Source organism: the organism of the source record quoted next, unplaced genomic scaffold (genome assembly GCF_019419815.1).
Source record: "Pyrus x bretschneideri cultivar Hongxiangsu unplaced genomic scaffold, Pyrus_bretschneideri_v1 Contig116, whole genome shotgun sequence".
In the NCBI taxonomy this organism is placed as follows: Eukaryota; Viridiplantae; Streptophyta; class Magnoliopsida; order Rosales; family Rosaceae; genus Pyrus; species Pyrus x bretschneideri.
Genome location: NW_025999409.1, coordinates 496916 through 523035, shown reverse-complemented (window position 1 = coordinate 523035; position 26120 = coordinate 496916). Strand labels below are relative to the sequence as shown.

The following is a 26120-nucleotide window of genomic DNA, read 5'->3' as shown; positions in this document are numbered from 1 at the left end:
CAAGGACGGAAAAAAGATTGCAAGTTATTCGAATATGGACCACAACTGTTCTCAGCAAGAACATTCCCAAGTAGCTTCATGCAAGGTGAGTATCTTAGCATGGTTCAAAGTGGCAACTAAGGTTTGTTTGGTTAACCTCCAAGATATTGTGGTGCCTCCAGCGGTAAAGACGTAACCTGTTTGAGAGTGCACCTTGTGTGAGTCAAATAAGTACCCAACGTCTGCATAACCAATAATGGAAGATGTCTTTAACACCAATCCATTGTCTGCATATGGTGCATTACTGTATCTTGTTAAACGATCAATAGCGCATGAGACGTCAGGTTTAGTGCATTGAGCTAAGTATAATAAAGCATATATCGCACTTAGATAAGGAACTTCGGGTTCCAAAATCCTCGAGGGGGTTGCGGCTTTTCTCGAAGATTTATAGGGATAGAATATACCTAAATCTGTTGTACCCTTAAGGTAATGGAAGATGTCTTTAACACTAATCTATTGTCTGCATGTGGTGCATTACTGTATCTTGTTAAACGATCAACAGCATATGAGACGTCAGGTTTAGTGCATTGAGCTAAGTACAATAAAGCATATATCGCACTTAGATAAGGAACTTCGGGTTCCAAAATCTCTTCTTCATCCTCCTTTCAACGGAAGGGATCTCGTTTTACATCTAGTGTTCAAATGACTATAGGAGTACTCGAAAGCTTCGCTTTATCCTTATTAAAACGATGCAATATAGTTCGACTAAGGTACTAAGATTCCATCTGAACAATGCTCTATCTGAAGACCTAGACATTATCGAGTTTTCCTAAGAACTTTCATCTCAAATTCCGACTTTAGGTGTACGGCAATTTTCTCAAGCTCTTCAAGAGTTCTAATGAGATTCATGTCGTCCACATAAACTACAACAATTGCAAAATCTAAATATGACTTCTTAATGAACACGCAAAGACATAGTTTGTTGTTCACATATCCTTGACTTATCAAATACTCACCTAAAAGGTTATACCACATCTGCCCGAATTGCTTCAATTCATAAAGTGAATGCTTCAATTCAAATGAGAGCATGTTTTATGGTCTAGAACTATTTGATCCAGTCAATATAAGTCCTTTGGGAACTTTCATATAAATTTCTATATCAAGATCCTCATAAAGATAAGTAGTTACCATGTCCATAGGCTGCATATCCAATTTTTTTCGGAAACTACCAAACGGATAAGGTAGCAAAAAGTGATCACATCCATAATGGGTGAATAAGTTTCATCATAGTCAATTTCATGGCGTTGAGAGAAGCCTCATGCAACAAGATGAGCTTTGTAACGCCCAATTTCATTCTTTTTATTATGCTTCTTTACGAAAACTCATTTGTAGCCAATGAGTTTTATATGTGGAGGAGTAGAAGCTACATGCCCAAACACCTTACGTTTCGTAAGCAAATTGAGTTCGACTTGGATTGCTTATTTCCAATTTGACCAATCAATTCTACCTCATCATTCATCAAAGGAATGTTCAATGTCATTACTCAACATGATCTCAGCAGCTACTACATATGCTAATGCATCGTCGAATATCATCTCTTTTCTACAACAAACAACATCCAAGCTAGCATAATGGACCGAAATCTCATGATTCTTGGGATGAAGATTCATCTCTTTTAGGATGCTTCCATAATCTAGAATTTCCTCATGCGTTGGATATAATAAGTAGGCAATGGTTGAATTCACGACAGGCTCAAACTGTGTCATGGGTTTCCTTTTTTGGGGTTGTGAATCATTTAAACCAAGGGGTCTACCATGCTAGCTAAGGATTGGCTAGCCGCCAATGTACATGGATCGATCAAATTGGCATCTGAGGCTTCTATGAGGTAAGTCTGTACATTTGGTACATCCATCTTTGCATGCACATTGGCAGCTGGTATATGTGATCTCTTTACTTATACTAGATTAGTGAAAACATCTGGCATGCTCTGAGCTACGCTTTGAAGATCTAGAATGCATCGTACTTCAGTCTTAGACTGGGCGGTGCGTAGATCTAGATGAGACAAAGTGGAAGTCGTCCACGATAATTCACGTCGTTCTTTAGGAATCGTGAGGTTTTTATCTCCCCCTAACTACAGGAAAACTATCTTATAGAAGTGACAATCTGCGAAATGAGTGGTAAAGAAATTGCCTGTCAAAGAACCTAAGTAACGAATGATAGAAGGAGAATCATAACTGACATATGCCCACATCCTTCTCTGATGACCCATTTTAGTACGTAAGGATGACACAATCGGTACATAGATCGCACAACTAAAAATGCACAGATGTGATTTGTCGAGTTAGTATCCGGTAACCAACTGAAGGGCACTATATGGTTAGGTATGATTCTCAGGTGGACCAACATAGGTGCGTGTAATATTGCATGGCCCTAAGCAGCGATCGGGAGCTTGGTATGTATGACCAACGATCAAGCAATCATTTAAAGGCACTTAATGAATGCCTCTACATAGCCGTTCTGAGTATAAACAAGGGGTACTGGACGTTCAGCTTCAATCTAAACCCACACGCAATAGTCATCGAAAGTTTTCGATGTGAATTCTCCAACATTATCCAATCGAATATATTTGATCGGATAAGCTGAGTGGTGAGCTCTGAGCTTGATAACCCAAGCCAATAGTTTGTAGAAGGCAACACTTCTTTTGGACAACAAAAACACGTTTGGAAGCATCAACCAATACCATAAAGTATCTAAATGGTCCCAGAGTGGTTGAATCGGTCCACAAATATCCCCTTGAATCCTTTGTAGAAAAATAGGAGGATTCGAACGAATTTTATCATAAGAAGGCTTAATGATAAGCTTTCCCATGGAGCAGGTTTGACATGCGATATCTTCCTGAGTCGATGCTAAACTTCATGTTAGAGGATGCTTGTGAGAAGAGTTGAGGATATGGCACATCATGATTCGTCCAGGGTGTCCCGAACGATCATGCCAAAGTGTAATTTAATGCGTAGTCCCTGAGGTAAGGTCGGCCACATAGTGGCTTTCTATAACGCATATGGTTGTAGTATATAGACCACTCAAGATATGCTCCATCTTCTCTAGAATATGCTTCTGGTCATATTTGTAGGAAGTGATGCACATAAATTCAACTGTGTTTTCTATATAGGTTTCAACATGATAGTTATTGTCTCAAATGTCTTTAAAGCACAACAAAGTTCTTCCAGAATGTGAAGAATAAAATGCATCTTGAATGGTCAATATAATGTCATTAAACAACATTATACGGGACTTACCATATTCCTTCAATCAGGTTGGATGGACCTGAAAAGGGTTATCAGAGGTGCATTCTTAGATATGAAGTTAGTGAAACAAGTGTGTCCACGCAACACGGTTTGCGTAGTTGCACTATCTGTGAGACAACTAACTTCTCACTAGTCATACTTAGAAATAAATTAATTGAATTGGTCACATGCATAAAAGTTCTAAAAATATAAATCCATTGAATTAATTAAGTATTTGAGAAAATCAATTCATAAGCTTACATATCCAAAATTAAAACAAACACCAACAAATAATCCAAATATAAAGGAAATTGTTCAAAACTTAAATAAAAAATCAAAAGGAGGTGGAAGGGGGAGGGAGGGGTTCAAATACTTAGTGGAATTCGGCCCCAAGGGTTCAAAATTCAACTAAAAAAGTGTTTCACATCTAGGATTCTAGTCTTCCATAGAGGTAACGGCCTCTTGAAAATCAGAAACCTTTGGGGGAGCGCAGTAAACATGGGATCAATTGTCATTTGAACCATAATGGTAGTACATGTCCACATCTATGGTGTCAAGTTCTTTGCCCTTATTCTTGAAGTTTGAGGCCTTGAGAGTGAGGTTAGAATGCATATATGCTCGGTTTCCTCCCTTAGATCAACCTTGGCTCTATTGACCTTGATTGGTGGCTTCTGGTTGTCCCTATCACGCCTAGGACGGTTGTTCGGGAGCCGATTCTCACTATGAAGTGCTTCAAGCACAACAGTCACACCAGTAAGTCGAGCTTGGTGATTCTTCAGCAATAGTTGATTTTTCTTTTAAGCAAGATGTAAAACAAAGATCAAATCTGAAAACTTAGTGAGATTCTAAGGCTATATTGTTGTTGCATAACAATATTGGTTGCAAAAAAGGTTGAATATGTCTTCTCCAGAAGATCCTCTTCGGTCAAGTCTTCGTTACATAACTTGAGAAGTGATCGGATTCGAAAAACTTCATGATTATATTCATTCACAGACTTAAAGTCTTGGAAGCGTAAATGTTGTCAGTCGAGTCTTGCTTCAGTCAAGAAGATGTTCCTTTGGTGATCGAAATGATCAGCCAAAATGATCTATAAAGCTCATGGATCTTCTTCAGCAATGTACTCAGTTTGCAGTGCATCATGAAGGTGTCTTCGGATGAAGATCATGGTAGTAGCTTTCTCAGCTTCACAAACTGGGTTATCCGTCTTAGCTTCAATGGATGCTCGCAAATTCTTTGCAGTAAAGTGAAGCTTCACATCTTGAACCCACTTGAGATAGTTTCTTTTGGAGACTTCTAAAGCTGGTAAAATTGAGTTTGTTCGAATTCAACATGTACCTGTCACAAAATAATGGACAAGAATATGGTTAGTGCAATGGAGACAAATCAATCCATTCACATAGGAGTAGAACATTTGGGTTCTAATATACATGTATTCGGTTAAATTTACATGAAAAGCTTTGGGTTTTCAAAGGCATATTTTTCGAAAACTTTAGGTTTTCGAAAGATATATGAACTTCAAGTTCATGTGTACCTACAAACAAACACAAATATATAGAGAAATATGCAATATATGCAAGTAGGTCTTCAGGGCCTATGATTGTAATAAAATTAAATATTGGACTTCGGGCCAAATTAAGGTCAAGCAAAAAATTATTAAGCCAAAAAGGCCTAAAAAATAGATGATTTAAAGGTCAGTGGGCTAACAAATTGGACCAAAGCCTACATGTGGGCTGAGCAAATAGATGTCGTAAGGCCCATGCCTAAAAAAAGGGTTGCAATAGGCACGAGCCCAACTGCACAAGAGATGGGCTGCATACGGAGGCCCAAACTAGGTGCACTCTGATGCTACGCGGACATGAATGCACCAGCGTATAGCTGGGATCCAGTGCAACGCAGTGCATGGAGAGCCGCAGCCACAAGGGCGCATATTTGGTGCGTTGCGGTGCAGACGCACCAATAAGGCTTCGGGTTTTGGTGTCTAGACACCTCAGCGTAAGCTGGGTGATCTCGCCAAAGAAGAAGATTAGCGCCACAGCTTCAGGCGGTCGAATCTTGGCACAAAAATAACGATGAAAAGTTGTGGGTTCGAGGACAACTCATAAATATAAACGAAGAATGGGAAGATCTCAAAGTTAAAACTCTAGAAATTTCTGATCGAATTTTTGAAGAAATCCGATGAATTCTTGTTAAAGAACATGTCAGCAACGACAACAGGTTGTCAGGGGTTGTAGCCTCGGTGGTTGGGCATGGCTGCAAGCCATGCTTCACGACAGTCAATGATCACGATGCCATCTAGGCATCGGGTTATGGGTTCAGGCCTTTAGCCGTGACAAAAATATCAAGATAAAAACTGGTGTTTTGGAAGAACTTGATTACGTGATGATATTGATGAACTGGTTTGGTGCAGAAAATTCTTTCTTCAATTTCAGCTTTCCATCTCCAAGGCTTGTATCACGTTGAGCACAAGAAAAAAAATTGAAAATTTAATCAAATAATAATTGAAACGTAATACTCCCCTTATTAAAGACGAATAATTTCCACATCAGATTCCTTAATGCAACGGATGAGCGTGCTGATAACGTGTTGTGACCAATTTATCTGATAAGGAGAGAGCGAGGGTGCAAATGAGAGAGAGAGTGGAGAAATATGTGATATTCTAAGGGTGTGTTATTCCCCCTACACAGTGCCTTTATTTATAGTAATAAGGAGGAGAAGAATCATTGTCCTCCAAGGAAATATAATCATAATAGGGAGAAAATAACTAATCAAACCTGGATTTATACAATCACACTTTAATATAATATCTATAACATTTGTAATATAAACTAAAATTTTAACTGATTTGTCATATCAACTTTCCAAAATCATTAATTTGGCATCTCACCCTAACATGTAACAATAGTAAGTTTTCTAGTTAAAATAAGTGATGTGCCTAGCACATGATTTGTGTTCAAGATTAGGTTGGACTTTTGACCTCATTTTTATAAGTTCTTTACTTCTGTTTAGTACAAACATTTAAATATTTTTTAGTTAAAAAACTTTATGTGTTCATTTGAAAATTTTATGATGAATTACTAAAAAATACATTAGTTCATTGCCTAATCATGTTCAAAATCAAGGCACTAAGTAAGGAAAAGTATTGTTTCTAATTCAAAACATTTTTAACTAACTTCCTTCAAATTCTACCATTTACCAAGAGAACTTAATGACGTTAGGGAATATGACAAATTAATCATAAACTTAACGGAATAATAAGTTGTTGAAATGCATATTTATCTTGAGCATAAATCAAGACTTATTTTAAATCAAAACTTAAGATGATAAACTAATAATTTCGAAAAAACTAATATTGACAAATCGTTGAATTCGACGCGTATAAAGAAAATAAAGTTGGTTGGTCGTTATCCTGCGCGCCCAAATCCACATGATCCCGGTTACAGCTTCAACCCCGAATGCCTCTCCTTCCTGCCAGCCATCGCGATCTTCCATCAAGCTGTAAAAGGTTTCTTGAATCACCTTATCACATCACGCCACGTGTCCAATCTCACCGAGGAGGTTCCACACAGAAGCGCAAACAGAAGGAGAAATAAAATGCGAGAAAGAGAGAGTGCGAGAAAGAGAGAGAAAACCGTGAAGAATCTTTTCTGATATGGGTAGTTCAGCCGACGGAGAGAATTTCTCAGTGGTGGTTCTGGCGTCCGATCTGGGCGTAGACGCGCGGCCCTTTTTGACGAACCAAGACAGAGAGATTGAAGAGCAAGAGAATTGGTACGACTGCCCTCAGAACCTTATCTCCGACGAGGACTTTTCCGATCTCGAGCTTTTGCAGTTCTTTCGTGTCCAGGGCCATGACAAGTCTGGAAATCGTATTTTCCGCATCGTCGGAAAGTATTTTCCCGGTAAACAAACAGATCCTTACACTCCTTATTTGCTATTAATAGTATGTGAATTGTTATTGTTTGGTTAAATTAGTTGATTAAATGAGAACTGATTTCTTAGCTGAAATGCAAACTTTTAGCTCTCCGTATCTGATTAAACTGCTAATTGGCATATCCTAGTTTATTTGGCATCTGGGTTTCGTTTTCGAAAATTTTCTGGGTTTGTTTGGGTACGGCCGTATTAAAGATACGTTGAAGGAATAAATGAAAAATAGTGCCCAGCTTGGAGGTTGGGGGTGGATTAATTCTAAGGGAACTTATCCTTCCAATCCACCCAAAATGGTGGGATTAGAAGGCATAAGCTCCCTTTATGTGCAATCCCCTTCTAATCACCCTCCAAATAAAAAGTCATTCATCGCTTCCGTCCTTCAATATACCATAATATTGTGGGTTTCGATTCCAATCCAATCCTAGAGGCCAAATGAGACCTTTACTTTTATATATCTTGTTCGGTCTACCAGTTTAGTTTCATTGTTATACTTTTTTTCTCTTTGTATTTCTTCTGTTTGTTTGTAAGGGGCATCCTGTAAGAAATGGTTTAGTATTGAATTGTTTTGTGTATGCCGAGAGGAAGGTAACTGTGAACATTAAGCTTGGGTAAAGAACAATGCGGTTTAAAATGACTGTATGTTCTTGAAATATGTAAAATCTAAACACGAAATGGTTATTAAATGGGCCCTTCAGCGTACTAAAATTGTGCAGTGTCGAATGGTGAAATTCTTATGTTTTGAATAGCCTGTATAGCATAAACCACCATTCCCCATAATTCAAGCAGAACAAAGTGGGTTTGAGTTTTTACGTTAGTGGGAAATTGAAAAGAGATGACTAGATCGATTTCTAAAGGCTAGGTCTCCCATCTTGTACTCTACCTATAAGTGCTTACTTTTGGGATTTTTGCAAACAGTTAATTCAAGGTGTGGGGCTAAGCTAAGTGGCTGGTATTGGACACATACACTGTTGTTAGTTGAGTAGCTCAAGCTTTAGATTCTGAGAGCATTTCAAGGTCAGGTCTGGGAGGAGCAAATTGAGTTAAATTATCCTACATCCTGCATACATTCACAATTGCATCCCTTTGTTGACGACGTTGTAGCACCTTGTGTTTTCTTCCAACGTGGCTTTTTTCGGATCAATTGCTTTTGAATTTTGTATTGGCAGGAAAATAATTAATTCACGATCTTTTGTTTTATTTGCCTTATTCTACTTTTGGTACCGCACGTGACAATTGTTTAATTATCCGATTATCTTTCTGCAGCTCCAGTTGTTAGTGCAGACCGGCTGAAGCGGTATATATTCCACAAATTATGCAGTGAGGTCCCAGAAGGGCCATACTCCATTGTTTACATACATAGTACTGTGCAAAAGGAAGATAACTCCCCTGGCATAACCTATCTTGCGGTGGCTTTATGAAGACCTTCCATCATACTTGAAGGACAGGCTTCAAGTTGTGTACTTTGTTCACCCTGGGCTCCGATCAAGACTTGTCTTTGCCACTCTTGGCCGATTTTTCTTAACTGGAGGGTGAGTGTTTCATATATTTTGGATATAATTTAACAATAATAATGTCATATTAATATAAGAATAGATTAACTAAATGAATGAAAAGGAGAGTTAGTGGATTAGACTGATAGTATTTTCTTAAGATTGACGGGTCTCCTGACTTTGCTAATTAGTAAATACTGTTTTGAAACCTGGTGACTATTTAGTTCGGTGAACTGAAAATTTAGACATTTCTGCCTTTGATATGTAGTAAGATAGAATCATTTTGGCGTCTGATGTTAAACTTCTTTGAGTGACTGTCGTTATTTTGGTTTTCTTAGTGGGAAAAGGCTTTGTTGTTGTTGGTGTTGGTTCACAAGACCTTAAGGCTTGAAGTAACAGTCTAGTTTGTAGTCATGTAGATTAAGCCCAAGTATTCCTCAAAGGTTTTACTTCCTAAGTATATAATTTCTCAAGTGAATTTATGTCAATAAGTGAGTTTATCTTTGGAAATTGAGAGGCATGATGCTGAACTTGATACACTGTTCTTCTTAAAAAATTATTTATGTGCAGCCTATATTGGAAAATCAAGTATGTAAGCCGGCTGCAGTACCTATGGGATGATATAAAGAAAGGAGAGGTCGAGATTCCTGAATTTGTCAAAAATCATGACGATGTTCTTGAGCATAGACCACTAACAGATTATGGCATCGAACCGGACCCTCTTCACATGCTTGAGGCTCCATCAACAGCCTACTCATTTGGAAGGTATGAGGAGAGATGGACGTCAAGAGAGTATATGTCGTAATTTGGTACTTTGTAAACTGCCCTTCCCTAGTAATTTGGGTTTAGGCATCAATAAGCTTGGTTTGAGAAGTAGCTATCATATATATGCATATGCTTTGTACAGAAGAATACTCTGATGTTGTGTTGAGTTAACTGAGTTAACTTATATTTGCTTGTTGCTTCTAGGCCTTGTTTCGTTTTTTTTTCCTTTCTCTCTCCTAGATAGCTTATCCTTGTTTTGTTTTGTTTTATTTATACCAATGTGTTCGGTAGGTTCTTTTAGATGGTGTTCCTTTTCTTGATATCAAGTACGATATTCCCTAGAAATTTTGAAATGAACCCGGGTCGGATTTGGTAAACTCGGGTTGGATCTGGTCCGGGTCGGTTTGCGCATCCAGGTTTGGATCCAAATTTTGGTTATCGGGTCGGGTTGACCCGGTCCCAGTCGCGGTTCCAATCGTTGGTTTCTGGGGATTTGGGCCGGGATATTTCCCGAGCTCCAATTTGGGTTCAAATCTTAACCATTTTCTACATGCTATATATGGATTTGAAGCCATGGAAGTGTAAATTAGGAATATACCAATATGGGGACGAGTTGTGGCCGGAAACTGCTGAAAAATGGCTTGCAACCCTGCGGACTCTTGCCAGAATCTGGGAAAATAGTTTCCCAGAGTTATTTTCATACTAATCCTTCACCAAAACAAGTATCTATCATTTGAAATCTACTCTAGACCACAAGGAAGGAAAACTAAGGAAGTCTCGTGGCTTACCTTCGCCGAAGTCGTCGAGAATTCACCGTGAGTCGTCGGAAGAAAAGTGAATAATGGCCTCTGCCACTGTTGGGATTGGCTTGGTTCGACACGGGGAAGAAAATGACGATGATGATGCTGGCCTTGGTTGGGGTAGTGCAGCTTGCCAGAGTTGGTGAGGCAAGGTGGTGGTGTCGGTGTTGTTGTAGAGTAGAAGGACGAGAGAGAGTTAGAGAGAGAGTTAGAGTGAGAGAAAAGGAGGGTCCTGAGAGATGGGGGTAAAGAGACGCGGGGAAAGAGGAGATGGGAGTTTGAGTGTGGGTCCAACGGGCCACAAAAAATGGATATGGATCCTCGCCGGATCCCTTCCTTGGGAATCCTAGAGATCAACAAACATGGACTGTTGATAAAAAATCGTGCGGTCATAATTTTTTTCTTTTTTATACTTTTTACGCAAAATGATGATACTTTACTTTTAAAAATATAAAAATCATTTAATTGGGACCGCACGTTTTTTTTTATCAACGGTCCGTGTTAGTTGATCCCTAGAATCCCCAGGAAGGGGATCTGGCAAGGATCCAAATCCACAAAAAACCCTGCGAGAAATTATTAAATTAATCAAGGACCAAAACTCTAAAATGCAAAAATACTAAAGTAGCCTCATGCTCGTAATTTCATAAAATTTTAACCGTAACTTCGATTTCAATTCTGCATAGTAGCTCATATGCGTCACGAAATGACGGTCAACAAAAGTCAACAATCTTGCCTTTCTGGGCATTTTGTTCAATTCACTCTTTCAGAAATAAAACATTGTAAAATCAAGGAAATGAGTTTTGAGTTAAAACTCATATTTATCCCAAGGGTTGGAGTAAGTTGGGATAAGTTTAGAACCTAAACTTTAAGTTTTACTCTAAGGGTTGGAATATGTCTTAAGCTTATTGTATTTTGTCAGAACTTGGGGGGGGGGGGGGGAAATCAAGTATGCCACCAACACCTTATTATGATCGTCATTAGAACTGACACTCAACCATTGTTGCCACCTTAACCATTATTGTCATACCATTATTGCCACAACCACTACCTCCCACCACTATCACCGTCACCACGATCATGAATATAATATTATAAAGTATATAAAAATGAAGACTATGACAGTATTTTATATTAAACAAGATCAAATCGACTTTAATCTAAATCTAAATTATGAACTATCAAATTAAATATCTCGATTCATATTTTATCGATTACATTGAATTCGAATTGAAATAAATGAAAATGAAATGGGCAAGAATTAAAAGTTATGGACGTGGGTGCATAACTAGAAAATTTGGTCTAATAAAAGATCCAAATCCAAAAGAAAAACCCATATCTCATTGACCTACCGCACTCACTCCTAGGAAGATATTGTAGTAATAATCTTTTAATTTTAACTCAATTTGAGTAATGGTTTCTTTACTAAAAATTTATAACCATTGGTTCCTTAACTCATAAAATGTGCATATATAGTCATTTTCCTCAACTCTGTTAGAACCTTCGTCAAAATGAATCACGTGTCACGCACGGTGAGGCTAAATCAAGGGGCAAGTATGGAAAACCAAATAAAAAAAATTGTAACAATTATCCCTCAACTTTAACCTAATTGATGAAATGGTCCCTGAATGTCAACCTATTTGGAGTAATAATTCCTCAACTTGAACTCAATTATAGCAATGAACTTTCAATTTTAATCAAATTGTTATAATGGTCATTCCAACATGATTCATTTTGACGGAATTCTAACGAAATTGACAAAAATGACCATAACTTCATATTTTGATAAGTTAAGGGATCAAATGTTATGATTTTTTAATTAAAGAACTATTACTCTCATTGAGTTAAAAATTAATATCCTATTGCTACAATGACGTACCCCAAAAAAGAAATATAAATATTGTTTGAAAAAACGAAAATAAGGAAGGAAACACAGAAGAAGCAAAAAACGAAACGAAAAAAATGCTGAGAGCTCTCACTCTCAGACGCTCTGTCCAGTCCCTCCACGACCACAACCACCTAAGAGCATTCGCTTCCACCACCGTCCCGCCAAACCCACTGACCCAAGTAAGCTCCACACGCGCATTATCCACTCTTTCATCGCCGTCATCGCCGGCACCGCCGGCACCATCTTCCTCAGCCTCCGAGCTCCGCAAGTACTTGGGCTACACCGCCCTCGTCCTGTTCAGCGCCGCTGCCACCTACTACTCCTTCCCTTTTCCGAAAACGCCAAGCACAAAAAAGCCCAGATTTTCCGGTATGCTCCGCTGCCGGAGGATCTCCACACCGTCTCCAACTGGAGCGGGACCCACGAGGTCCAGACCCGGGTTTTCCACGAGCCCGAAACGCTTGAGGAGCTGGAAAAGGTTGTTAAGGATGCCCACGAGAAGAAATCCCGGATTCGGCCGGTTGGGTCGGGATTGTCGCCGAATGGGATTGGATTGTCCAGGGCTGGTATGGTCAATCTGGCGCTGATGGATAAGGTTTTGGAGGTGGATAAGGAGAAGAAGAGGGTGAGAGTGCAGGCTGGGATAAGAGTGCAGCAGTTGTTGGATGCGATTAAGGAACATGGGATTACTCTGCAGAACTTTGCCTCCATTAAGGAGCAGCAGATTGGTGGCATTTTGCAGGTGGGTTTTGCTTTCATATTGGGATTTATCTGTAAACTTTTTTATTTATTTTTTGAGTCGAAACGATAGCGGTTTTATCTGTAGTTTGCTCCTACATTAATCAGTAAAGTTAGATGGATATGAACTTAGGTCTGTTTCAGCTTTGTATTTTGATGATTTATAAAAGAGAGGATCAGTTATCTAGTTAAGATACAGAGCTGTTGCTCATATGTTATGAGTCGATGTTGAATCTTTCTAAATAGTTATGAGTCGATGTTGCTCATATGTTTGTAGGTTGGTGCACATGGCACTGGTGCAAGATTGCCTCCGATGGATGAGCAGGTGATCAGCATGAAACTGGTCACACCTGCTAAGGGAACAATAGAAGTTTCTAAAGAGAAAGATCCAGAGCTGTTTTATTTAGCCCGCTGTGGCCTTGGTGGCCTTGGAGTGGTTGCTGAAGTCACCATCCAATGTGTTGATAGACAGGAGCTTGTGGAGCACACTACTGTTTCAACCATGGCAGAGATCAAGAAAAATCATAAGTAACTCTTTATTGCTTTCATTGGTAGAATTATCAATTTGTATTCCACTCAGAAAAATAAGTACATAAATATCTCCTGAGTAACACTTACAAATTGCAACTAGTTGATGGGAAGCTGAAAAGTATTGAGTGAGCCAATGATCTAATAAAATTTGAAAATAGGGGTTTACACATTTTTTATGGATGGCGAAAACAATTGGGATTAAGTGCTGGAAGATAATTGAATTATTTTCTCAAAGTTGTTGGATTGTAGTGGTTGGTAATGTGATACCTTGACTGGATTTCATCTTTTAAACTCGAGCAATATGATGTGGTGAAAACTAGAAACTGTTGATCACTGCACATACCAAAATTACTTGTGGCTCTTAAATCTCAGAAGTCATTGATAAGTGAGGCTTAGCTGCAATACTCTCTCTCTCTCTTGATTGGTATAGGATCTGTTTGTTTACGGAATCTTTTTCTTTCCATCCCCAGGAAATTGCTATCCGAGTATAAACATGTGAGGTACCTTTACATTCCATATACCGATGCTGTTGTGGTTGTGAAATGTAACCCTGTATCAAAATGGAAAGGTCCCCCGAAGTTCACACCCAAATATAGCAGTGCTGAAGCCATACAGCACGTTCGAGATCTCTACAGGGAATGCCTCCAGAAGTATAGGTAAATTGTTCTCTGTTCTTGATCGATCATCTAATCTAGAAATATATTCTCTTGTGGAGCTGAAGGACAATAAAGTGATGATACTAGTTCTGTTCAGCCCTTTATAAGCATACATGCCAAATGTCTATCCTTCCTTTTATCAATTTTATCTTTCCTTAATCCTCATATTCTTTTGGCTTGGAATATGTTGCAAGTGCGATCAAATAAAGACATCAAAGTACTACTAGAGCTATATGGCAAATAGGGAACAAATTTTTTTTCATCATGTTCTTAAATGACTGCTTACTTTTGCTTTCTTTCTCTGGTTCAATTTCATTGACTTTGCAATTCTGTTTCTTATTACTGGGTTTTGAGAGTCTGCTTATAAACTAGTAAGAACATTCTCATAGTAACTAATATAGACACATAAACTTGTACCCCAGTAAGCATGGTTAAACTTGGTTGGGATTTGTTTAACCAAGATCTACCGAGGTCATGAAATCCCATCTAATGGAACATTGTATGCTGGTTGATGGGAACCTTTAACTTAAGGTTCATTAGTAAAATGAAGAACTATGAATATCAGAGCTCAAGTATTTGATTCAATGAGAGCGTCTGTTTACAGGATGCACGCATATTATAGTAGGCAACTGTCATTCTAAACCACAACTGACCCTCCAGTTGGCTAATGAAAAACTTCTAACAATCCTTGTCTACTAGTTCAACACTAGCATTCTACTTGTCATTCTAATTCGAAACTGACCCTCAATTGGCTATTACATAATTAATGAAACCCCCTCCACCATACATAGACATATAAATGAACCCTCCCTCCTATATTTAGATAAAAGAACTCAACTATACTTTTTCCAAAACCTACACCAATTTACTTGGGGATCATTTTTGTGAGGAAACCTTAGAAGTGATAGTTTTAAGTTTTCAGAGATTAAGAGGATGATAGGAGATTGGATGGTTGGAAGAATGGATTTTGTTTTATTTTACTTTCTTTCCATAAGAAAGGAGGAGGCTAATTTAGTAGAATCATTTCTGGAAAGAATTTCCATTTATTATTCGTCTTTGTTTTGAATCCCAAGGAAAGTGGTGGATTAGTTATGAGAGATTTTATTGGGAAGAGTAGTAGGCTCGCTTGGTTAGTTGGAACACTGTTTCTCAACCTCAATCAAAACGGGTTTGACCTTGGAGAATATTTGATGTGAGGAATATTTCTTTCTGGTCAGTTTGTTTTTGGGATTTCTTTCATAGCAGAACTCTTTGTGGCAAAATTAGACAAAAAGGTTATATGAATTGCATGAAAACAGTTAGGCTTATTCAGGGTTTGATGTGGTGACTTCTAAGACCATCTCCAACCAAAGGGTACAGAGGGCCGAAAATAGCTCGAAAACCGTCTCCAACTGAGGGCTAGGCCAAAGGGCTCATGGGCCCCACCGGACAAAAAAGGGCCAAAGGGCCAACCGGCCGGCCCAAAGCAGCCAGCTAGCCAGCCCTGGGCCGGACCAAAATTCAAATTGCAACGGCTAGCTACCTGATGTCGGCAAGCCGTTATTTTTTATTTTTTTATTTTTTGTACAAAATATTTTAATTTTTTTTTTAAAAATTCTATTTTTTTTCCTTCCTAAGCCATTAAACAACATTAAATTAAATTAAGTAACATGAAACAACATTAAACAATATGAAACAACATTAAATAACATTAAGTTGTAGTTTTTAAATCTAAGTTGTAGTCTTTAAATTTAAGTTGTTGTAGTTTTGAAATTTAAATAATAAATTATGTTTGGCCCTATGGCCCTTTGGCCCTCGGTTGGTGACAGTTTTTTGTGACAGGGCTAAAACGAGCCCTATGGCCCTTGGCCCTCGGTTGGAGATGATAAGAAATATGGCCCTGCACTATTCATTAAAATATTAATTTCTTGGAGGGCCAGACCCTCCTTCGGTTGGAGATGGTCTAAGTGTCCTTGGGAGGCTTTTTCTTGAGAATATCATGACTGCATCTTTCATTAAAATTTGATGGTGGATTCCCTTTGATTCAATCCTTAATCTTGTTTTCTTACCTTGATAAAGATAAAAGATCTTGGTTCTTGAATTCTTTGGGTTTTCTAGTAAAAGCACTTCTTTGAGAATTTGATTGATGGCTCATTTTGTTTCCTATCAGGGAAACAATATAGAATTTTATTGACAGTTTCATTATTTCATTATCAGATTTTAGGGTTTATGGTTCATTGTTTCATATAAAAAAGCCCCTCTGTGCTGTTATGTTGATTCATCTGTGCATTGCAGTTAACTATTTACACGTTACTTGCAGGGTAGTTCCAGATAAGAGTGAAGTAGAAATGAATGAGCTCTCATTTACTGAGTTAAGAGATAAACTACTTGCCCTAGATCCTCTCGACAAAGATCACGTTGCAAAGGTTAACCAAGCTGAGGCTGAGTTCTGGAAGAAGTCGGAGGGATACAGAGTGGGATGGAGTGATGAAATTTTGGGCTTTGATTGTGGCGGTCAACAGTGGGTCTCAGAGACTTGTTTTCAAGCAGGAACCCTTGCCAAACCAAGCATGAAAGACCTTGAATACATAGAAGGTGTAAAGCAGCTCATCGAGAAGAATGAGATACCTGCACCTGCTCCAATAGAGCAGCGCTGGACCGCCTGCACTAAGAGCCCCATGAGTCCAGCTTCAAGCACAAGAGGGGATGATATATTTTCATGGGTAATTTCATGAACCAATTTTTCCCATATATCTCTTGAGTCAATTCTTCCACTTAGTGGGAAAAGGCTTTGTTGTTGTTGTTGTTGTTGTATCTCTTGAGTTAATTCTTATCCATCTTTGAATCGGAAAGCTGTAAGAAAGTAGTATTAAAAGATGAATCAGTTGTCGAGCCTGTATACAAGAATTTTTTAAGTGATACCTGAGGCTTTGGATTTTTTTTATTTTTTTACATGATTAAGCAAAGCTTGATATATTAGTTGGTGGGAAAAATCTTGCGGGGTTTAGCATTAGGATATCCCCTTTAGGTTTAACTGAGAGTTAGTGACGATGTTCGTGCTGATTACTGGTGTTTGTGTCATGGTCCTAAGAGGAACTTGACATGTTTATTGAATAGGTAACACAACACGACTTGTGTAAGCTGTTAATAAAGGGATTTTAACCAGAACCCATATACCCGTATAATCAGCCAATATCATCATCTCTTTGATGACATGACATGATGCAACCCACTAGGTCGCCATAACATGTTTACATGAATTCAACCTACTTGACTTGTATGCCATGTTTGTATAAGAAACCAAAGTTTATTAGTAAATATAAAACTAAAAGAAAATACAAGTAAGGTGAACACGATGCTTAACTAATTCGATAACCTCAAAAGAGAAGTGCAGAATACACTGAATACAACACTCCTCCACCCCTCCCCAATCAAGAAAATTGTAGTTAAATATTAAACATCAAACAAGAATATGACTCAACATACTCCCTGTTACACTGAGGTTCTGACACTTTTGCCTTAGATATTTAGTACTGCTTAATGAATTTTTTTTTTTTTTTTTGTCAAGTACTGGTATAAATTATAATGATTTGATGTTCATATTTTAGATCTCAATCTGGTTTGGGCGACAAATAATTTGTAAAACTTTTGAGGACCATGATTCAGTATTGAGGTTACTTGACCAAATTGAAACCCGCATCAAGTTTCAATCACATTCAGTTGCGTATGGCTTCCTTCTTTCAGCACTTTCTAATCTGCTTTAGATGCAGCCCTTGGATAGAGTTATATTGTGGGCTTAATGGTATACATGTTCGGATAATTATTTACCTCGCTTATCAAAATGCTTTTACCGACTGCAATGCTCATATGTCAAAGCTGTTTTTAATTTTGCAACAGGTTGGTATAATCATGTACCTTCCTACAACAGATCCCCGCCAAAGAAAGGAAATTACAGAAGAGTTTTTTCACTACAGGCGACTGACCCAGACACAATTGTGGGATAAGTATTCCGCTTATGAACACTGGGCTAAGATTGAGGTACTAAATTCATCTTACGTTATTATCTTCTTAATCTCTTTATAAAAGATGTTGCCACCGTGATATTACGAAGTGCCAAATACTTTTTTTAGTTTCTGCTTTTCTTTACCCACAAAGTCAATACATTTGAAAAGGGTCATTCAAATGCACCCCGAACAATCAATCTTTCTATGGGAACAACTAGAGTAGCATATGTGGGTTAAAATTGTGTTGACTATCAACCTCCTCTAAGAAATTCACCCATTTATCTCTGTAAATTGGCTCAATACAAGAAGTTATATTTATCAAGCATTTACACGTTTGTCATGTGCAGGTTCCGAAGGACAAGGATGAACTTGCCGCTCTCCAGGACAGACTAAGAAAGCGATTTCCAGTTGATGCATACAACAAAGCTCGAAGGGAGTTGGACCCTAACAGGATCCTTTCAAATAACAAGCTGGAAAAGCTTTTCCCGTTATCAGATACCATCTGACAGCCATCCTTCATTGGTTAGTTATTCATTAGTGCTTTCTTCTACTAAAATTTGAATGCATTTTATCTCCAAACTTTTTGCCAAACCTGCCTTGAGCATCTATAGCCTCAAGAATATGACTGTAAATGTAACAGGAATCTTGAGATATGGTGTGCTGTATTATTAAGATTATAGATATGGTGTGGTGTATTATTTTCAGGTCTAGATGGCCATTGGAGAGAAGTATTGTTTCCAGAGCTTGCCTGAAAAGGTAAAATTAGGTTTCTGGACTCTTCTAATAAGCAGGACAGTATGAGTTTGCTTGATGGCAGTTGCATGTTTGTTTGAAATGTTGGAGACCCAAATTTTTTGAATTAGGTTTTTACGTAAAATCTTGAAGGCTGGTCCATTAGGATTGTGTTTATAATTTGTATGTTGCATTTTTTTAGCCAAGTAACAGTGGACAAATATAGTGTGAAGAATAAGTTTAATCATCCAAAAACGGCCTATCTCAAATGTTGTTATTTTGCTATGTTGTAGCTTAAACAAGTTGCTTATATGTGGTGCATGTTTGAAAACCTCTCCTAACTAATAAGGAGAATAGATGCACGGACAGTCCTTTTCGCACTATCTAACCGCAAACAATTGAGAAAAAGTTGATGAACCTAATTTCTTAGGGAACAAAAATATGATGGCATATTATTAGAGTGATGTGAATATGCAGGTACAAATAGCAAAGAGCTGGGTAAACCACCCGAAGATAAAAAGAGATGCAAAACGAGTAAGCTATTATGGTTAGCATGTCCATAAGGACTTCAGAAGCATTCCTCACATAGCCAGCAGCAGCATAAGGCGAAGAGGCTGCACCAATAGAAAACATAAAAGAAACAAAGTGTTAGCTTGAAATTGCCATAAGTTTTTGTACTAGTTCACCGTATGATATAGTTTGAGTGTTGGCTTTTGAGGTAGGTGACAGAAGAGGCTCTAAGATCATGAAACTTTCTACAAAGGTGATCGAAAGTAGAAATTGATGGACAAGATGTAAACTTACCATCCCTCAATGAAGCCTCTGTCTCCTTTCTTTTTAGTCCACGGTCTAAACTTCTTCCCAGTTGGGGGATTCTCGGTTTCGGTTGGGTATCCTTCAGAAAACAAAGCAGCGTAAAGGGTGAGCCATATCCTACGGAAAAAGAGATTTTATCACAGAGAAAGACAGGATGTGTTATGGGGGGAACCTGATGGAGGTTGGGGTTCTTGTGTCCCTGTCTTGGCCATCTTGAAGAAGAAACAGGCAACGCTATCGGCTAACTTGTCTTGGTGACTAGTATTAATCTGTATGTGGAAGTAATGGTGTTTGATCTGTAAATGCAGGTATAAAGAGAGGCCCTTTATATACGGGAGTAGAGATTATGGTAAAAGGGTCGGCTACCAGTAGTGTAATGCCTAAATGTGCTTTTTCTAAAGGTGGTGAACTGGTTTTAGTTGGTCCATGTGTTTGAAGAGCATATTGTGATTCATATAGTTTTGGTTTTGAACCTACTCAGCTGACATGTGGATCTAATTCTCGAGAAAGGGTTTCGAGAAGTGCTAGGGTCAATCGTTCATACTTAGGCAACTCTATATAGCATATCCTTTAGCTATTATCTTTCTTTGTAAACGTTGAGAGTATGAATCTTACATAGGAGAAAGGAGGGAGTTTGTGCTATCCACATGTGCTCCACGTGCTCCAAAGCTTGGTTGTCTAACGTGTTAAGTCTAATGGCCACACGTGCTCCACGCTACTCTTTTTGTGTTATCCATATGCTAGGCTAGGGGGTGTTTTGAAAGTACAAATCCCACATCGGAAAAATAAGAGATCTTGCATGTGCTTATAAATAATCGAGTTATTCCCAATATTGCTAATTGATTTTGTGGTGTAATTTTAATTTTTTAAATTTTAATTTTTTTTTACACCTTTCGGTGGAAGCCAGATTGGTGACCCAAAAAATTGCATTAGAAAAACTGTAAAAGATATGCGGGGGTCGCTTTAGATTTGGATTCTTTACTTGTTGAAGAGGAGAATAAAAAGTAGTGTGAAACATGAAAAAGGTGGAAAATTGTATTAGAACATGACATTTCTACACTAATGTATCTAATCAGTTAAGGTTCTACATAATTTTTGTACTTAGTTTTACAAAGAATATATGCTTCCAGTATTGTCAAAAAGAAACGTGTTAAGAACACGGTTTCGACAATGTTGTGTGTGTTACATGGGGTAGGGCTGAATCACACTTGGTGCCACTTAAAATCTCCAACTGAAAGAAAATATCAGTAAACCGTAATTCTAGTGACATTAATGAGCATGACATCAAGCTTAGACGAGCTAGTGGGCCTCAAAGGCTTAGCACAGCCCAAAGTGGTTCCTTACACCTAGTAAGGCATGATAGGCAAACAACTAATTGACTTGATGATGCAAGGTAGCAAGTCTTAAATCCTCCAATCACAGTGCGTCATGTGTACCCTAATGAGTTGCTTTTGTGCTCATCTAACCAATATATAAGGACTTGACCTTCAACTGTGAGAGGTAATTGTTTAATTACCAAGAAACCTTAAGCTCTTTAATTTGATTTACCTTTTAAATCTAACTTTTGCATTAGAGAACCCTTGGTTCACACTGCACTATAATGCAAGATTTAATTTGTTTTTTCATTTTTGGTTACAGTGATTCAAAAATGAAACACTTGGCATTATAATTAATAGTAAAGATAAATTGCAAATACCCTTTCAAATTTATATTAACAACTGTAAGACTTTTTGTTTGAGCCTCTGTGATGTGTCGATTTTATACTATATATTATTCCTTATTCTTGGTATATATTTATTATTATTTTAGTGAGATTTTGATGCTTTGGTAGGTGTTTTTAATGTAGGACATGTGAACTTGTTTTGAGCATAAAGTAACCAAATGTTGGAATTTTTGAGTGATTCCAATTGAAGTGGGTTCGTGAATTTGTCAAGAAGGTTGTATTAAAATTTCATAATTTTATCCTGAAGCATCTGATCGTGGTGAAGTAATTTATGCGCAGCGCGCAGTGCTGGCAGATTGGGCTACAAAGCTTATTTGCAATTTTTGAGCTGGAAGATGATGGATTTTGGACTTGGGCTCTTCTTGGAATTTGAAGAGGAGGTCCTAATCTTTAATTGAAGTCATTTTGGCTCTGTTTTGGAGACCTGAAGGTCTAGAAACATGGCTATTCCTTTGATGGGCAAATTTCCTAGTTAGAATAGGAATGTAATTCCTAGTTATCCTTTTATTATTTAATTTCCTAGTTTTTAGAAAACCTTTTCTAGGAGGGTTTAAATTTGGAGTAGTATAAATAAGACTTTTTAGCCATTAGGGTCTGGGGGACACGACATTGATAGAACTTAGCAAAGCTTTGGAGAATTTCAGTCTTTTTATCTACAAGGTGTTTCCATCCCTTTTCTAGTTAATGGTATTTTATTTTATTTTTATTATGAGTATGCGTAACTAATTTCTTTTGCTAGGGTTAGGTCATGGGCCTTAGCATGAATATGTGATTTTATTAATTTTCTTATGAATGGATGCATGCGTGCTTTGAATTATTAATCACTGTGATTTAAACTATCTATATATTTTAATGATTGATCACTATTAGGATATTTAGACAAGTAATTTGATGCAATTTTTGTTGGAACATCACCCTGAAATTGAGGAGGGCTTCTTGTGATTAGTAATTATAAGTTCACTTAAGGTGAACATCATGCTCTTAAAGGTTGCATGGTTTTTCAAAGGGTTTTCACAAGGCTTAATCATTCTTGCATGTTTATATTTGATATGAACATCACAAATGGATTGTATGTTAGATATACGTTTTCGTTTGAACATCACAAGGAAAATATGCATTAGGAAAACCTAACCTTCAAAGTATGTATGTGGAAATTCATAAGTAATTGATAAAATTATATAGGATTGTTAACGGTGACGGCTAAACCCTAGTATTTACCTTAATTGATTTTAATTTAAAAACGTTTTTCTTCTTTGCTGTTATTATTTTCAAATTTCTTTTATTGTTAATTTAATCTTTTCAAATTCAAAAATCTCAAATCTTTAATAAAAAATTGTTTTAATAATTAATTAAGAGTTAATTTAATTACAAATTAGTCAAACAATCTTTAGGGACAACGACTATCACATCCCCGCCCAGGGCGGATCATTTCCCGGGCCCGCTCCACCACCGTAGCACGATATTGTCCGCTTTGGGCTTACCATTCCCTCACAATTTTGTTTTTGGAAACTCACGAGCAACTTCCCAGTGGGTCACCCATCATGGGATTACTCTAGCCCCTTGTCGCTTAACTTCAGAGTTCCTACGGAACCCGAAGCCAGTGAGCTCCCAAAAGGCCTCGTGTTAGGTAGGGATGGGAATATACATTTAAGGATCACTCCCCTGGGTGATGTGGGATGCCACAACGACCTTGCATGAGCAATTATACTACAATTACCTTGTATTATTGCAAGTATTTTCAGTGATTTTAACCCTATTTCTGCAGGTACTAAAAATCATCACTCTGCTGCTCTTCATTATCTTTTCTAGCTAAAATGCTTTTGTGGCAGGGAGGCAAATTTAGGACAACATCCTCATTACACATAAGGTGTTCCATTTTTTTAAGTTGAGAAAAGCAAAGGGTAAATTTGAGCTAGCCATGGAAATTGATATAAACAATGCTTATGATCAGGTGGAATGAGATTTTCTGGAGGTCGTTATGGTAAAAGTGGGGTTCGATGCAATTTGGATCAAGCGGGTTGTGGGTTGTGTAACCACTGTTGATTTCTCGGTCTTTATCAACAGACAACCATGAAAGAAATTCTCATCGTCAAGGGGCTTGAAGCAGGAGGACCCAATCTTGCCTTATCTTTTCCTCATTATCAGTTAGGTTCTTTCTTGATTTATTCAGTGTGCATGCGATTTTGGCTTCCTTGAGGGTATACAACTTAGTTTGAACGGTCCGATTTTCTGTCATTTCCTCTTCGTGGACGATACCCTTATTTTCTTAAAAGCCCCATCCATAAATTGTCAGAACATCGTTCAAATCCTTGACTCATTCTGTCAAGCTTCTGGGCAAGAGTTGAGTTTGCAAAAATCTACGATGTTCTTCCGGAATAACACACCAGAGAGATTAAAGAGTGAGCTGGCCCAATCTCTTGGAATGCCTTCAGTGGAGGATCCAGGCAACTACCTTGGTATTCCTACCATTTGGGGGAGATCGAAGTGGACAACCTTGACATATGTAAAGGAAGTGTTGGCTAAGGTCCAAGGTTGGAAACATCGGTTTCTCTATCTTAAGCAGGATTTGAGGTTTTTATCAAATCCGTCGCCCATACCATCCACGCATATCCTATGAACGTCTTCCTTTTCCGAATATGTTGTGCAGGGATATTGATCTGGCAATTGCTAGATTCTAGTGGGGCCAAAAGTCGGGTGAGCGTCAGATTTATTGGGTAAGTTAGGAAGCTATGGGGGTCGTGAAAGAGAATAGGGGGCTGGGCTTTCGAAATTGGAATTTAACCTGGCCCTTCTTGCTAAACAGTGCTGGAGACTTCTACATAAGCCCAACTCCCTCTGGGCCCAGGTGTTCAAGGACTGGTACTTCATTTCGATATAGCTGAGTGATGCTAAACATAGAAGGGTAAGGCCTTTTGGTCTTGCTCGAGGATCCTGGCAGGTAAGGATATGTTGTTTCAAGGTTCTCATTGGAAAATCATGAATAGGGCTCAAACTCAGATGTAGGTGGACTGATGGGTTCCCTCCATCCCCTCAGGGCATCTTATCCCTGTTTTGGGCTCCTTACTAGATGACTTTGCCATTGTCTCTTTTATTTTGGACCACAACAATGTTTCTTGGAATCTGGATCCTATCAGGGAGATGTTGTTGATGGAGGACCAAGGTGCTATTATGGATACCCACATTGGTGATCCTTTGAGGTGTGATCAACTAGTGTAGGCAACTTATCGCAGGGTAGGTACTCTGTCAAATCTCGATATAGGTGGTTACATGATCAGAGTATAAAAGCTCGAATCCATCGCCCCTCCGTCTTGGATTCTATCTGGACAAAGGTTTGGAAGTGTATTTGGAGTTTGAAAATCCCTCCAAAAATTAAAAACTTCATGTAGAACGCCTTTGGAAAGCTATTGCCATGAATCTCAAGCTTTTGTCAGGAGATGTGCCCTTCCCCCTTATGCTCGATTTGTAATTCTCATGAGGAGTTGGTGGAGCACGTCTTGTTTATTTGCCTGTGGGTGGACCGGGTTTGGTTTGGTGATCTTCTGAGTTATGGGTGGATCGCGAGTCCATTATGTTTAAGCACACGTGGCTCGAGAAAATGATTATGGAGGATAATGGCTCTTTGGAGGAGAGGAAGAGGTCGTTGACAATTCTTGCCTCTACCTGCTTGTCTATCTGGAAAGCTCGTTACAAAACAGTGTTCAACAACAAAATTCCCATCTCCTACCTAAACACTCCATGCAATTAATTGTGCCATCTCCTTTTACATGGCTGCTTGTTCCAGGAGACCCACCAATCACTTCATAGGAAGCAGGACCCTGCGGTCGTCCTTATATTGGACCCCTTATCATCCTTACTCGGTTAAGTTAAATGTTGATGCCAGCTGGAAAAGGAGCCCCACTGGTGGTTCAATTGGTGGCTTCGCTGATATTGTGGTGAGGAATTTGGATGATAGGCCTATTGCGATCAAACGAAGACAGATTTAGGCAACCAATGTGTGGTAGGCGGTCCTAGAAGGGTGCCTTATGGCTTTTCAATGGGGGTCTCAAATATTATCGTTGAATTTGATTCCTTGGAGGTTATCTTATGCCTCAAGGGAAAGATTAATGATAACGGCTAGGACGTGTTTCCCATAATTTCCTGTATCTATGCATTGAGGAACTCTTTACAAGCTTGTGACTAGTCTTAAGTCTCAAGATCAGCTAACTCTGCGATGAACTATGTGGCATCTCATTAGGGCGTGGAGATGTGCGACGTCTAGGTCGAAAGACCCCCTTCTTCGCTTGTTGGTATCTTGAACAAGAACGGCCTACCTTGTCCCCTGAATTAGTGTTTTTGTAGTGGGTTTGGGTTGATGAAAGGGGCTTGGGCACGTCAGTTGTATTCCCTCTCTCACTTTGTATTGTTTTTCTTAGCTTGTTTGCCCCCGTTGACTTTAATTCCACCCTTCATGGCTCGACCCTAGTTTAATATATTAATCAGTTTCCAAAAAAAAAAAAAAAAAAACGAAGACAAAGGGAATTCTTTTGTTTTATTTTTATTTTTTATTCTCCCCAATCCACCGAACCCAATTCATATATCGATCATCTAATTACTTCACAAACAAATGTATTTATGCCTTGTTACCTAATCGTAATTGGAATGAAAATGTAGAATTAAATTCTAATTACTATAAACTTTAGTTTTTATTAAATATTGGAAAATAAAAAATGTGATTGGCTCACATGAATTTTGAAATCAATACCTTTCTTACTCCGATTCCAAAAAAATTTAGTAAATAACTTCATTAAGAATCCAGTTGTGATTTCCCCCAA

The 26120-nt window shown here is 38.3% G+C and overlaps 1 protein-coding gene and 1 pseudogene across 1 annotated transcript; both read left to right on the top strand.

Moving 5' to 3' along the window:
• The first annotated feature begins 6707 nt into the window (after positions 1–6707).
• Positions 6708–9648, top strand: LOC125474053 (annotated as a pseudogene).
• A 2506-nt stretch (positions 9649–12154) lies between these two features.
• On the top strand, positions 12155–18854 carry LOC125474052 (L-galactono-1,4-lactone dehydrogenase, mitochondrial-like). Its single transcript, XM_048577478.1, is given in 7 exon segments — positions 12155–12463; positions 12466–12872; positions 13146–13396; positions 13870–14055; positions 16355–16757; positions 17932–18072; positions 18386–18854. Coding segments are annotated over 7 exon segments (1806 nt in total). The 5' UTR covers positions 12155–12204; the 3' UTR covers positions 18545–18854.
• Positions 18855–26120: the final 7266 nt, after the last annotated feature.